Raw genomic sequence first — 14,492 nt, 5'->3', positions numbered from 1 at the left:
CTTTGTGTCATTATCAATAAAGCCTCAGATGGTGCAAGCTCTCTCTCAACTAGTCCTGCAATCCTAAATGACTTATCCACATATAGACATGTGACTACCTGGAGGTTAACCAGTCTCATTGGACCGAATGAGGCCTAACTGTCTCCTCATCCTTTCAGGCCTGTTGACTGTTGATGTCAGGGTGGAAGAGTTCACCCCTGCAGCAAAAACAACGATGGGTAACAGACCCCATTTTCCACCCAGCTCAGCTTTCCCGATCCCGCCCGACCTCTGGACAAACCAGCTCCACAAAGTCAGGTGAACCAGCCACCAAAATCACAGGCTGATGGCCCAGAGCCAAGGACAAGGCCTTCCTGGACAGAACTGGCTGGCAGCTGTCATGGTAACCACAGTCTCTAGCAGCTCTACCCAGTCAGACACTTAGTTACACTGATCTCTTCAGCGACAGCATTTTGCTACTTTGCAAACACCCCCTCTTGACATAGGGGGCCAGGCTAGACCCCCTCAAATTTTTTTCTGAAGGTATCCTAGAGCCGAACTTTTTCTTTTGTTCAAAGTCAGACGTGAATTGAATATTTCAGGTGTGTTGCAGCTGGTCAAACCACTCGGCTTTAAGCAAAACAGAATTTATTTAAACACCACAGGTGAAACGCCAACTAAAGAAAATGGAATTTGGAAGAAGTTAACTAGTGGAAAACTTAACTGGCCCGGTACAGGAACTATTACTAACTAACTGCTCCAATCCAGTGACATCACTTAAACACACCCCTTGGCAAAAAGATAAATTCAATCACAGATTCTTACAGGCAGGAGGATAACAACACCCCCAAAGCGATTTGAGATGGCGGCCAGAGGAGTTCTTTGCAGAAGCTTGCAACTTCCCTGGATTCTCACATCTTGCAACTGCTACAGCCGAAAACAGGCTAGAGAAAACTTGAACTGGGAGAACTGGCCACTCCCCTGCCGTGGTTGGACTAGACCCTTCGACACATCTGCTTTTATGACCTCTCTTCAAAAAAAAGGACAAAATAACCTTCTTAAAGTGGCAGCATCATCACAGTTGCTCTGGAGAAAGGAACAGGGAACAACAGACTTCCCGAGCTCATGGGTGCTTCATAGAAGGTACAATCCTGAGCACATTTATTGTGTCCATGTGTGCATTTCCGTATGAATGCAGCTTCTAGTGAGCTTCGCTGAGCCACCTTACAAGCGCGGCTGACTCTCTTGAATTGGTTATTAGTGTGGTTATTAGCTGAATTTTGTTACACAAGGATGGAAATGGGCGCTGCCTGGATATCACTGTGTGCAGAAGTGCAGGGACTGGGAGGAGAGGGAAGGGAACAGAGGGATCTGCACTCACAGGAAGTGTGACTCGGAGATTGCACGAGGGCAGCCGAGAAAACACCCAGTTACGATGCCCCCCACATCACAATGGTATCGCTTACCGCCCACCCAGAGATGTGAAATCTCCAAACAGGAGGCAAAATACAGAAAAAAAAAGAAGAGATTTAAAACAAAAGCTCAGAATTCACTGGAGAATGAAATCCAGGCAATTCCTTCCCAACTCCCTTAACGATGGAAACCAAGTCGAGATGGCGACTCTGGTCCTTCCACCCCCGACATCAACAGTCAACAGGCCTGAAAGGATGAGGAGACAGTTAGGCCTCAGTCGGTCCAATGAGACTGGGTAACTTCCAGATAGTCACATATCTATATGTGGATAAGTCATTTAGGGTTGCAGGACTAGTTAACGTTATACAGTGCTTTGCTTTTGGACAAAGAAGCCTCTGTTCTCCAGCTGGAGACAGGTTCACCTCTCGATTACAGGAATCAGGAGCTCAGTGCAAAGGTGAAGGGCTGCTCCAGAGGTTCACGACTCTCTGGGTAAAGAACCACCTCCTGATACCTGAAGCTCATGTCTGTATCTGCTGGTCCACCCTGATTCAGTCGATAAAACCTCTTCATCTCATGAGGCAGCGTCTTTGTGGCCATTCCAAAGCTTCTGCAGCCCTTCCCGTGAGACGAGACCGCACTGGGTGACAGCAGTGTAATGGAGGCCAATTGAAGATACAGCAGCACCTGTTTACAGGGAACATGGCTGGTTGCTTCTGATTTGGCTCCTCAGATTGACCAGGAGCCAATTGAAGAGCCAGCTCTTGGTCTCTCACTCCAGCTAACTTTGCAGAGTGGGTGTGTTTTGATCTTAAGCATTTCACCTTCCCACATGCACCCCCTGGCCAGGCTCAGGGAGAGGTATCACTCACCAATTACAACACGATCTACTTGTAACCGATGACCCACCCAGCCTCCCCCCTGCCAACATCATCATCATCAAAGCCAACATATCCTGAGGCAGTGAGGCACCTCACGGATCACTGACCCACCAAGTGCCTTCACCCGAATAAAAACCTCAGTGCTCCTGTCACCTGCCCCCGCACACCATCACTGGATCTCCAAATGGGTCGAAACCCAGCAATGACGCAGTCTCACCCCGGAAACGTGCAGTTGGCAATCCGAAAGAAAACCTGGCTCTCTGTTGGAATTGTAGTGGCCAGCGTTGATCACAGCGGTGACCTGAAAAGGAGGGCAACTCTATTGGTGCACCCCATGCTGGATTACTACAGTGGGGACCAGAGTCTGGAGGAGGAAATCTCTCAACCAGATCACACGCTCAGCACAGGGGAAAGTTCCTGTGATGTTTAAAAAGTTTCTGCGAGCAAAGTACTGATTTTGTTTTGGAGGGGAGGGATTTGACGGAATTAGAATGCTCAATATCAACCACAGGCCATTCAGCCCATTTATCCCAAATGTGCCCATCGTTCAATGAGGCTATGGGTGCTCTGAACTTCACCTTTCTTTATCCAGCTCTGTTGCAAAGTGTGCAATACTGTTTCATAACAGACACAAAAATCCTATCTACCTCAACAGCTTCCAAACGAGCCTCCCTCAGCAACTGCAGACCACAGCCTTTCAAGGGAAAAGTGTTTGAGAGTTGTACTACCCTCCTTGATGTCCCTCCGAAAGAGTCAGCCTGTGCATCGTCTCGAGATGCAAGGATGACTCTGCAGATGAGCTGGAGAGGTAGCAAGTCATCCTACAATGTCTCCACTGAAATCACATAAGGCCTCGATTCTCATTGAAAGCATTATGGGCTTCTCCTGTGGGAGACAAACCTTTGGTGCAGGCTGTCACAGTTCCAGAATTGAAACTGCTAAGTATCCCGGGATCGCTTCCAGAAACCACCCCTCCCGTACATTTTTTAAAAAACCCCCAGCTTTCCGAACTCGCTAAAAGCAGACCACAAAACATCTCGGTTCCTGAACCCACAGTCAGGTGCCACGTGGATGCCCGTGAGATGCGACAGCCCCTGTGCGTGCGTGCGCGCGCCCCGCAGTACCCACCTCGCGGGCGGACTTGACCTTCCTCCTTCAGCCCCGGGTGCCGGCTGCTCCATCTCCCTCTGGAAGCCCTCTGGCCGCCTTCTTGCTTCAGCGGGAGCGTCCTGCAGAGTGGTTGCAACAGGAAAAGTTCTGTTGACAAAACCTATCATTTGGCATCTGGAGGCTGTATTCCGCGCGACACGAAGCAGCTCATTCTGAAACCAAACCCTGTTCAGAGGGTCAGGCACTTGGCCACGGAGCTTGTGTTTGGAATGGCAATGGAAGGGTGGGTGGGTGTGTGGGGTGGAGGAGTTTGGGGGAGCAACAGATTGTTTAACAGTGCAGCCTTGGTTTCCCATATCATTCACCAGCTTCCCCTGATCTGTGCTGCCTTACCCTGTATTTATCCCATCTTAATCCACTTTAGTTTGCCTGCTCTCAGGAATGTGTCCCAACCAGATAATTGTAGGGTTGGGAGGCCCAGGCCTCTCACATCAACTTGCCTGCAGCCCTCAGCAGAGAGGAGCCGGGGCCTGGAGTGTGCTGCTGGATTTACTGGAGTGTTGAAATCGGTCTTTGGAAACACAGCACAGCTCAAAACAGTGCCGCACCCAATTCCCTCATCCACTGGGTTTGTTTAAAGCTCCCACCAAGACCAGTTTCCTCACTGTTTGGGGAGGGGCTTAGCAACAAGGGGAAGCCAATCAACCCAAGAGTCTGATCTGTGCCCCACATCTCCAAGCAAAGCTCTTACCACTTTCAGAGTGAAAATTAACAACTGGTAACAATTACTTGTTAGAGAAGCGAGTCCCAAACTTCTAACCAACTGTCTCCTCAGCTCCCTCATGTAAGGTCTGCTTTTATATTTCAAACATAGAACAATACAGCGCAGAACAGGCCCTTCGGCCCTCAATGTTGCACCGACCTGTGAACTAATCTAAGCCCATCCCCCTACTCTATCCTATCCTCATCCATGTGCTTATCCAAGGGTTGTTTAAATCTCCCAAATATATATAAATCTCAAAAATATATATATTTTTGAAGATGATGTCCCAGGTCTCAGCCTCCTCAACCAGCAGAATGCGTTCCTCACTATCTACCCTACTCAGCTGACTAACAGCTTGAAAGCTTAGATCAAATCAAAGTGGCTCAGTGATTAGCACTGCTGCCTCTTGGCCCCGGGACCCAGGTTTAATTCCAGCCTCGAGCGACTGTCTGTGTGGAATTCTCCGTGCGTCTGCGTGGGTTTCTTCCGGGTGCTCCCGTTTCCTCCTACAATCCGCACATGTGCAGGTTAGGTGGATTAGCCATGGGGGAATAGGGGAAGGGGTAGGAGACTCTTCAGACACTTTGGGCCAAATGGCTTCTTTCTGCACTGTAGGGAATTCTAGGAGGTCACCCCCGAACTGCGTCAACTGAAAAATCTCCAACTGCAAACTGGAATGGTTGCTTGCAGTGGGAGAGCGGGACATGAGAAATCCCATCTGCCACGAACCTTACGGCTGTGCCCAGGGTTAGCAGCATTATTGAAAGCCAAAGATTAATGGTATAGTGGACAATGAAGGATGCTATCTAAGGTTATAAAGAGATTTGGGTCAATGGGCTGACGAGTGGCGGATGGAGTTTAATTTGGATAAATATGAGGCATTGCAGTTTGGTAAGTACAGGACTTATACAAATAATGCTAGGGCCCTGGGATCTAAGGGTTGAGGTACATAATTCTTTGAAGTTTGCATCACAAGTAGACAGGGTTATGGAAGTGTTCAGCATGCTTGCCTTCATTGCTCAAACCTTTGAGTATAGGAGTTGGCATGTCACGTTGAGGTTGTACAGGACCTTGGTGAAGACTCTAATGGCCAACTGTGTGCAGCTCTGGTTGCCCTCTCATTGGAAGGACATTAAGCTGGACAGGGTTCAGAAAAGTTAGATCAGGATGTTAACAGGAATGGAAGGTTTGAGTTATAAGGAGAGGCTGGATAGGCTGGGACTTCTTTCACTGGAACGTAGGAGGTTGAGGGGTGACCGCACACAGGTGTATAACGTCATGAGGGGCAGAGATAAGGTGAAAGGCAGGTTTCTTCCCTAGAGTGGGGGGATTTCAACACTAGGGGGCATACTTTTAAGGCGACAAAAATGATTTAAAAAAGGACATGAAGGGCATTTTCTTTTAAACGGAGTGATTTACGCGTGGAATGAATTTCCAGAGGAAGTGATGGATACAGCTACAATTATAATGTTTAAAAGACATAAGTACACAAATAAGAAATGTTTGGAGGGATACGTGCCAAGAGCAGGCAGGTGGGACGAGTTTAGTTTCGGATTATGGACGGCAAGAACTAAGCTAGACCAAAGGGTTTGTTGCCATGTTGTATGACTCTATTACCATCGAACAGACACCCGTGTACTCTCCTGTACACTGACGGGAATGGAGGATGCTTGTATAGACAATGAGAGCTTTGATCTCACCGTGGTGTGATACAACTCAAAATTGGTGAGTAACTCCAGACATGAGCAATGAAATAGGAAATGTGTAACATTGACCTCATCATCTGGGTGCGGGGGGAGGGGCAGAGGTCCCGAGGGGAGCTGGGAGCAAACAGTGATTATCTCTCTCTCTCTCTCTCTCACACACACCTGGGGGTGTGCAGTGGTTACTAGACTCTTAACAGAACAAGACAATCTGGAAAACGTGCTTTCAAGGGCCACGATAGCAGCTTGAGAAATGGAACTCGGGGTTAAAAAGAGGAGGGGGTGGAGGTGGGAGACAGGGATCGGCGATGAGCAGGAGGCTGGAGTGCTGTAAAAACTGGCTGGCTCATACCCTTCAGGGGAGGGGTCCTGCTGCCCATTCCCAGGCAGGCCGGCAAGGTCACTCCAGAACCACACAGAAGTCGTCATCTCGTGACAAACCCACCGTCTCTGGCTGGGCAGGGGAGTGAGCAGCTCTACAAACACCCCAGGAGCAGTCAACACACTATCCAGGATCAAAACCAATGACAATACTCTGAAAGCAGCATCCACAGCGGCTGGGATTGGGACTGGGACAGGTTAATGTACTCCGGCTTAGTTAGGAAACACCCAGTGTCAGGTGAAGGTAGGGCATTCCCTGCGACAAAGGCTTGACTGTACAACACTGCTTCAGGTACTTGCGTAAGCGCACAATCATTCCAAAGAAACCCCAAGGTGTGTAAACATAAGCCATCCAATAGTGTTCCTTATTTGCTTTCCTTCCTCTGTAAACTTTCACTTGGGGCTGAAGGATCAAGGACAAATCCTGCAATAACGTGAGGACAGAATGACTGTACACAGCAATAAGAGGGTGCCCAGCTCACTCCCATTCCATTAGAATCCAGCTGATCTGCATTCTAACCCACCGCAATTCCAGGTTCTTCAAAGCCTTTTTGGGCAAAAGCAGCTCAGGCTCACTTTTGAAATTGTCAAATGATTCCCTCCTTCTGTCTCTTTCTGGGGGACAGAGTCACCAGATTACCAAAGCCCTTTGTGTGAAGGGGTAACTCCCTGGCATTGCTCCAGGCATTAATCTCAAAGGTTATACCTCCTCAACCAGCACACCCAACACCCCCTCACCACTAGAGGACAGAGTCTCTCTTCAGCCACCTCATCAACTCCTTTCAATCATTATAAACACTTCAATTAGATGACCCCTTAATTTCCCTATAGCAAGAGAACACAAATCCAATTGATACAACTTGGAGTGGAGTGCATCATTTCTCCCTCCAACTCTATTTTGATTTAATCCCTACCCTCCCCCTCACTGTTTTGATCACACAGCACTGCCCTTTGATGTGAAGGGCAGTGTTTGTCACTGGCCACCCGGGTGTTTTCCTATCTTCCTGGTGGTGGAAATTGAATAAAGATTGGTGCACTTTGTGTCTTTCACTGTGTCTCACACCTGCACACACACACACCATGGGTGCTGGGGATAAAATAAGCACTACCGCACTTAGGCGGTAGTGTGGGGGTTAAATTTTTGAAAAAAAAAAAAAAATTGATACAACTTGGTCTCATAGTTTAACTCTTTATGGCCCAGTATTATTCAGCAAATCCTACAAGGGCAAAGGTTAATATAAATGGCTGTCAGAGTGTCTGATAAGTTACAAGTCTCTAGTTAATCCATCACCTTTGTGAAAATATACATTTAAACAATAAGCATATGGATGACGATGGGATATTGTGGGGGATGGGCTTAGATTAGTTCACAGGTCGGCACAACATCGAGGGCTAAAGGGCCTGTTCTCCGCTGTACTGTTCTAGGTTCTAAATTCCGGGCAGAATCTTGAAATTTACAGCTGGGAAGTAAAACCAGCATTGTGGCTCACCTCAGAGGAGCACCTGACTAACAATAAAGGCAAGAAATTTCAAGAAGCTTCCAGAAGGACATGTGACTTGACACGAGAGATACGAGAACATAACGGGTGCAGGAGACCAAACCACTCCTCAATCTGTTTTCAAGAAGCTCAAGGTTGAGCTATCCCAACTCTACCTCTAAGCATTACCCCCATTTCCCTTCGAGTCCAAAAATGTATTGACTGCAGCCTTGAGTACACCCACTGAGCTACCATAGCTCTCTCGCCTGGAAGATTCACCACCTTGTTTGTGAAGACATTTCGCCTCATCCCGGTCCTAAATGGACAATCCCATTAACCTGAAGCAATATAAACATCAAACTGTTCGGTTTTGACAGGTCAAATTTTACTGTGGTGGTAGAACACAAATTACAACCACAAAACCTGGTTTGCGCAACTGACTTTCACATAGTGGTTTGACCAGGTCAGGGAGAGCATCTGCCCTACGGTGGGGGAGGGGAACTTGAATGTAATATAGCCTCAAATAAATTGAGTCAGAAGTTCAGGAGAAATGGGCCTTACCAAGAGGTAAAGAGGTAGTGAGTAGTTGAGATGAATGGTAGAGATACGTAGTGTGGCACAATGGCTAGCACTGCTGGCCCAGCACCAGGGACCTGGGTTCGATTCCATCACTCAAGTGATTGTGTGGACTGTGCACGTTCTCCTTGTGTCTGCTCAGGTTTCCTCCCACAGCCCAAAGATGTGCAGGTTAGGTGGACTGGCCATGCTAAATTGCCCATAGTGTCCAGCAATGTGCAGGCTGGGTGGGTTAACCATGGGAAATGCAGAGTTAAGGAGATAGGGTGGGTCTGCTTGGGATGCTCTTTGGAGGATCGGTGTGGACTCGATGGACTGAATGGCCTGCTTACACATGGTAGGGATTGTAATAATACATTTCAGGAGACCTACATGGGGTGGCGAGGGGAGGTAATGGTGTTGCTGTTGCTGTTGGAATGAAATGATGCAGTGGTTCAAGTGGACCATAAACTGCAGTACGGACAGGTTGGGCCGAATGGTCCGTTTCTGTGCCATTCGTTGTGAACAGGGGGACTGTGCAGCTGTTGGGCCTGGAGCTGACATCCATCCTCCTGCCCCCACCTCAGCGTCTAGCTGGTGAACCAGATGGAGACTACGTTCCGTCCTAACTACCACCACCCCTCCGTTGCTCGGGAATTGTTGGGCTGGGTCAAAGGGCCGCGGAGAGAGAACTGCCACACGTACGTGTGTCGGCTTTACAATAACCGGGTACCCGCTCTGCCCACGTGAATCCCCCCCCTCGGAGGCTGCTCAAATCGGAGGTTAACGAGGAAAAGCCTGGACTAAGAGGAAAGTTAACTGCTGTAGAAACCCATCTAAAGCTCTTCAAGGAGGAACAGCAGCCATCTTTATCTGGTCTGGCCTACGTGAGGCTGCAGGTCTGCAGCATCTTAACTACGCTTGAGGTAATCAGGGATGGGCTTTAAATATTAGCCTAGTTCCACGAATCAATAAAATAAACACTCTGCAGCTGCAGGCTTGTGATGTTACACTTGCCTGGGAGTTCAAAGTTCAATGCTGGGCAAACAAACCACGTAACTTTTGAGTGTAAAAGCCAGCCTGGCAATGGTCAGGAGTCTGAGGGAGAGTAACTGTGGGAGAGATTACCTGGACGTAGAAATCGGTGGAAGGAGACGATCTGGATCGCTCATGGACGTATTGTGGGCTTGCAGGCTCCTGGAAACTCTGCTCAAGGATGTCGTCCGCAGAATGGAACCTTCCGGAACCCCGGGCCTCCGGCACCTTCCTCTGCTCCCGCCACGTCGCCTGATACTCTGCGAAGGTGCCCAGGCGCTGCGGCCCAGCTTTGTGCCCACTGGGGTCCAGGTGGCGGGGATACCCAGCGGGGTTGGGCTGCTCAGGGAGGCCACTAGTTTGAGGGGCCATGTATCGCAGCGGCCAGCTCCCCCCGGGATCGGGGACCCTCCGGGCACTCTCACAGCCCCCTCCCAGTGAGCTGGCCCGGACTCGGGCCTGGTCCCGGTCCATAGCCTCCAGAGGCCTGTCCCCGGCCTTGCTGCCACTACCCTTCCCAGGGAGCCTGAGCTGAGCCTCAGTGCCTCCAGGGCGGGGACCCTGAGCAGGCAGGGGTAGCGGCCTCCCACCGGCCTCAAAGAAATGCCGCCTGTCAGCGAAGGAGCTGTGGGGCTCTGTGCCCGGTAGAGGAGGATGGGAGATTCCAGCCTCATCAGGGGTGCCCACCTCGTTCATCTTCTCCGGCTCGGAATAGGAACGCAGCTTCTGCTCTGGGGTTAGTCGCTTCCTGCCACCCAGGCGGGTCAGGGGGACTGGAACCCTCGGGTGGAGGGCTGAGGGCGGGGAAGGCCCCTCCTCTTTAGCAGAGGGGGAGAGGGACTGGCGGGGAGCTGCCACTGGCCCCAGGTCCCTCCGCTGGAAGGAGGTGGCCCTCAGGACTCGGGCCTGGGCCTCCTTCAGGTCGTCCTTGTAGGAGGCGCAGGAGGAGACATCGGGGGAGGGAGAGGCATCGGGCAGCCACTCCGCCACAGTGTCCACGGTCTTGCCCACAGTCTCCGGGGAAACAGGTGCCAAGGCCGCGGCACTCTTGCTCTTCTGCAGCTGTGCCCGCTTAGTCTGGATCTCATTGCGAAGGGCGGTGGCAAAGCGATCACTCCTCCGCTGCTGCTGCTGCTGCTGCTTGACCTGCAGGTAAACCGAGGCCTCAGGGGGCAGTCTCCTACTCTCCTGCGCCAGGGAGTGAAGCAGAGGCGTTCTGTCGGGGCACACGGCATTGCCATCTGCTTGCGGCCAGCACCGACCGCTCGGCGGCTGGGACCGGCCTGTCTCCAGGTGACCAGGCGGGCCATAAGGCAGACGTGATGCCCCTGCTTCGGGCCTGCAGGGGATGTGACCATCGAGGGACGACACCTGGTACCCAGCAGGCCAGGGGCCTGCATCGCTGCTGCTGTGACCTGGACTGAAGGAGTAGGCAGCTCCCTTCTGACTATCCCAGCATTCGGGCCTGGCCAAGGCAGGGTGAGCACCTGCTAGGTCAGGCTGCCAGGAGCTGGTGGGAGCTGGAACAGCTGTCTTTGTTGGCCTGGTTTGGCTCCAATCAGAATGGGGAGCACTCTCAGGCGCTGTCTGTTGTGGGCGCTGACAAAGGCCATTACCCCACAGTGCCATCCTGGTGCCGTCGCTATGGTGAAAGTTGCTTTCATCACTGTGCTGCCGTTGGTGAGAGGAGGACAAGGTGGGCTGGGAGTAGCGGATGTCCGTGCTGGACAGGCTAAGCTTGTTGGCACTAGGCTGCTTGTTATCATCCCATGGGCCTGGGGGAGCAGCCTCGGCCCAGTACAGAGGGCTGGCGAGCTTCGCCCTCCTTCCCTCATGCTCAGTGCCCTCCAGGGCCCAGTCGCCACGAAGCTGAGGCTTGGCCGAGGCCTGTTGCCGAGAGGTCCCGTTCCCATCAGGAGGCCCTCCGGCCTGCGCCTTCTCGTGCACCTTTGTGGCGGCGTAGCTATCGCTGCGGACAGGAGGGAGCGGGGGTGGGGAGATCCGCCGGGGTGCCCTGGTCTCGCCCTGACCCCTCCTCTCCGGAACATGCCACACAGGCCCGAAGATGGTCCTGCCCGGCGCTTGAGGCCGGGAGCCGAGGTGCTCGTCCGGCCGTGCAGCGTCCTCGGGCCCTGGGATCACAGGCCTGTCCTCTAGGCCGGACCGCTCAGCTGCACTTGGGCCTGTGCGCCCGTTGCCATTGCTGGGCCTTGGCACCTCCCAGGGGGTCCCCCTGTTCAACACATTCTCAGTGGAGGATGACGTGTCACTCTTGGATGACGAGAGGGTGTAGTCCGGGGTGCTGGAACTGGTGGAAAAGGAGCTGTAGGCCGAATCCCGCTTGCTGTGCCCAGAGATGTGGTCCATGCTATTGCTGGAGTGAGTGGGGGACAGGCTGCTGCCCTGGTAGATGGCATGGTGCTGGTCCAGGCTGTCCATGCTGCCAAGGGAGCTGAACTGGTCAGAAACACGCTGCAGAGTGGTCTCATCCCACTTGTCTGAGAGGTCATTCGATGAAGAGCTGGAGAGAAAGCAGAAGGGAATCGAGACATGGTTTTGGTCAGACCACGCATTGAACAGACATATATGTGTACGGTACAGGAGGCCATTCAGCATGCAAGACCTGTGCATAACCTTCAGAAGAACAATCATGCAATCCCTGCAGTATGGAAGCAGGCCATTCAGCCCATCGAGTACACACCGACCCTCTGAACAGCATCCCACACAGACGCAACCCCACCATCCCATCCCTGTAACCCTGCATTTCTCCAGGCTAATCCATCCAGCCTGCATATCCACGGGCAATTCAGCATGGCCAAACTGATTAACCCAATTCCCTTTCGCCTTTCACATCACTTTTTTTAAACGCTTGTGAGCTTTGTTTCGGAAAAGGTCGTTAAACCTGCCTCTATCACTCTTCACCTTGGTCCATTTATGAAGTTTGTAACAATGTAATATACTGGGGCAGTAACTTGAAATTTCGATAAAAGGAAGTGTGTCTTACGAAGATATGAATTACAGATATTAAGCCACTCGACCCCTCAATCCTGCTTTACCATTTAATAAGATCGCAGCTGATCTGATTGGGAACTCCATCCTACATTCCGACCCCCCTACAAACCCCTGATACACTTTGACACTCTTCAGTCATAAATCTATCCACCTCAGCCTGAGGATTATGCAATAATTCATCACCTCCCCTCTCCGGGAAGAGAGCTTCAAAGACTCATACCCACCAGGAGAACAAAACAACATTCCTCCTCTTTCTCTCTCTTAAATGGATGGTCCCATACCCCCCCCCCCCCCCCCCCCCCGGCACCCCCAGTTCTCGTCTCTCCCACAAGGGGAAACATCCTCTCAGCATCCAATCCATCAGCTCCCCTCAGAATTTTACAAGGTTCAATGAAATGGACTGATTCTCCTAAACTCCCACGACCACAAGATTTTGGAGCAGAGTTATGTCATTCAGCCAGTCGAGTCATTCAGTGAGACCATGGGTGATCGGATAATCCTCAACTTTATTTGCTTGCCTTTTCATCCTTAATGCCCGACTCCTTTACTGATTGAAAGAATCTGTCTATCTCAGCTGTAAATATACTTAATAACCCAGCCTCAATCGCCTTCTGTGGTAAAGAATTCCACAGATTCACTGCCCTCAAAGGGAAGAAACTCCTTTTCATCTGTCTTAAAGTGGTGACCCCCTTATTCTGAGGTTATGTCCTCTTGTTCTTGACTCTGCCACAAGGATAAAACAACCTGTCCACATCTACCCTGTCAAGCCCTTATCATGAACCTTATGTGCTTCAATAAGGTTGCATTTCATTCTTCTAAACGCCAATGAGTACACCCCCAAATCTCTCCTCAAAAGACAGACCCTCCGTATGTGGTATCAGCCTAGTGAACCGTCTCTGGACTGCCTCCAATGCCAGTATATCTTTCCTTAGATGAGGGGACCAAAACTGTTTGCAATACTCCAGATGTGGTCTGACTGGTACCTATTATTTTAGCAAGGTCTCCCGATTGTTGTACTCACTCCCTTTGAAATAAAGGCCAACCTTCAAGATGTCTCCAATACTACCCAACCAACTAGTCATTTGTGATTTGTGTACAATACCTTCAGTTGTAACTTTCTGCAGTCTTTCCACTTAAATAATATTCAGCTCCTCCATTCTTCCTGCCAAAGTGCATGCCCACACCTTTTCCCATATTATATTCCATCTGCCATGTCCCTGCCCACTCGCTCTTCCTGTCTACATCCGTCTGAAAATCCTCTGAGTCATCCTCTGCTTTTGCTTTCCCATCTGCTCTTGCGCCATCAATCCCACATTCACCTTCTTTCCAAATCGGTAATACATGGACGCAGACTCAGTCTGGCCAACCTTCCTCATAACATAACCTCCCATCCCAGGTATCAGTGGAATGAACCTTCTTTGAACCATTTCCAATGCATTTGCAATGCTCCCAAGGAGAAAAAAAACTGTACACATTACTCGAGATGTGGACTCAATGACACTCGATACATCGCAAGCAAACACGGTTACTTTTACATTTGATTCCCCTGGCAACTGATAGCAACAGTCTGGATTAGTGTGGTGCTGGAAAAGCACAGCAGGTCAGGTAGCATCCGAGGAGCAGGAAAATCGACGTTTCGGGCAAAAGCCCTTCAGTAGGAATAGAGGTAGAGTGCCTGCAGTGGAGAGATAAATGGGAGGGCACTGGGGTTGGGGAGAAAGTAGCATAGAGTACAATAGATGAATGGTGGTGGGATGGAGGTGATAGGTCAAAATCGACGTTTCGGGCAAAAGCCCTTCAGTAGGAATAGAGGTAGAGTGCCTGCAGTGGAGAGATAAATGGGAGGGCACTGGGGTTGGGGAGAAAGTAGCATAGAGTACAATAGATGAATGGTGGTGGGATGGAGGTGATAGGTCCGGGAGGAGGGTGGGGGAGGGTAGCAAAGAGTGCAATGGGTGAATGGGGGTGGGGATGAAAGTGATAGGTCAGAGAGAGAGGGATGGAGTGGATAGGTGGAAAGGAAGATAGACAGGTAGGACAAGTCACGGGGAAAGTGCTGAGCTGGAAGTTTGTAACTGGGGTGAAGTGGGGGAAGGGGAAATGAGGAAACTGGTGAAGTCCACATTGATGCCCTGGGGTTGAAGTGTTCCGAGGCGGAAGATGAGGCGTTCTTCCTCCAGGC

General features: G+C 50.8%; 1 protein-coding gene across 6 annotated transcripts in view; it reads right to left on the bottom strand.

The window, feature by feature from the left end:
• LOC122554971 (protein Shroom2-like) overlaps window positions 1-14,492 on the bottom strand; it is a 222,583-nt gene that overhangs the window by 32,644 nt on the left and 175,447 nt on the right. For 5 of the 6 annotated variants that reach the window (XM_043700445.1, XM_043700441.1, XM_043700442.1 and 2 more), the window contains 2 exons: window positions 9,392-11,819; window positions 3,402-3,502 (listed from right to left, as the gene is read on the bottom strand). In XM_043700445.1, the coding sequence (XP_043556380.1) occupies window positions 3,402-3,502; window positions 9,392-11,819 (2,529 nt within the window). Of the gene's footprint in view, window positions 1-3,401; window positions 3,503-9,391; window positions 11,820-14,492 lie in introns of those variants that run through there. The other variant, XM_043700446.1, reaches the window with a different exon arrangement.

This window comes from Chiloscyllium plagiosum, chromosome 12 (assembly GCF_004010195.1).
Source record: "Chiloscyllium plagiosum isolate BGI_BamShark_2017 chromosome 12, ASM401019v2, whole genome shotgun sequence".
Classification (NCBI taxonomy): domain Eukaryota; kingdom Metazoa; phylum Chordata; class Chondrichthyes; order Orectolobiformes; family Hemiscylliidae; genus Chiloscyllium; species Chiloscyllium plagiosum.
Note: the sequence above shows the minus strand (reverse complement) of the source record. Positions and strands in the feature narration are given on the sequence as shown.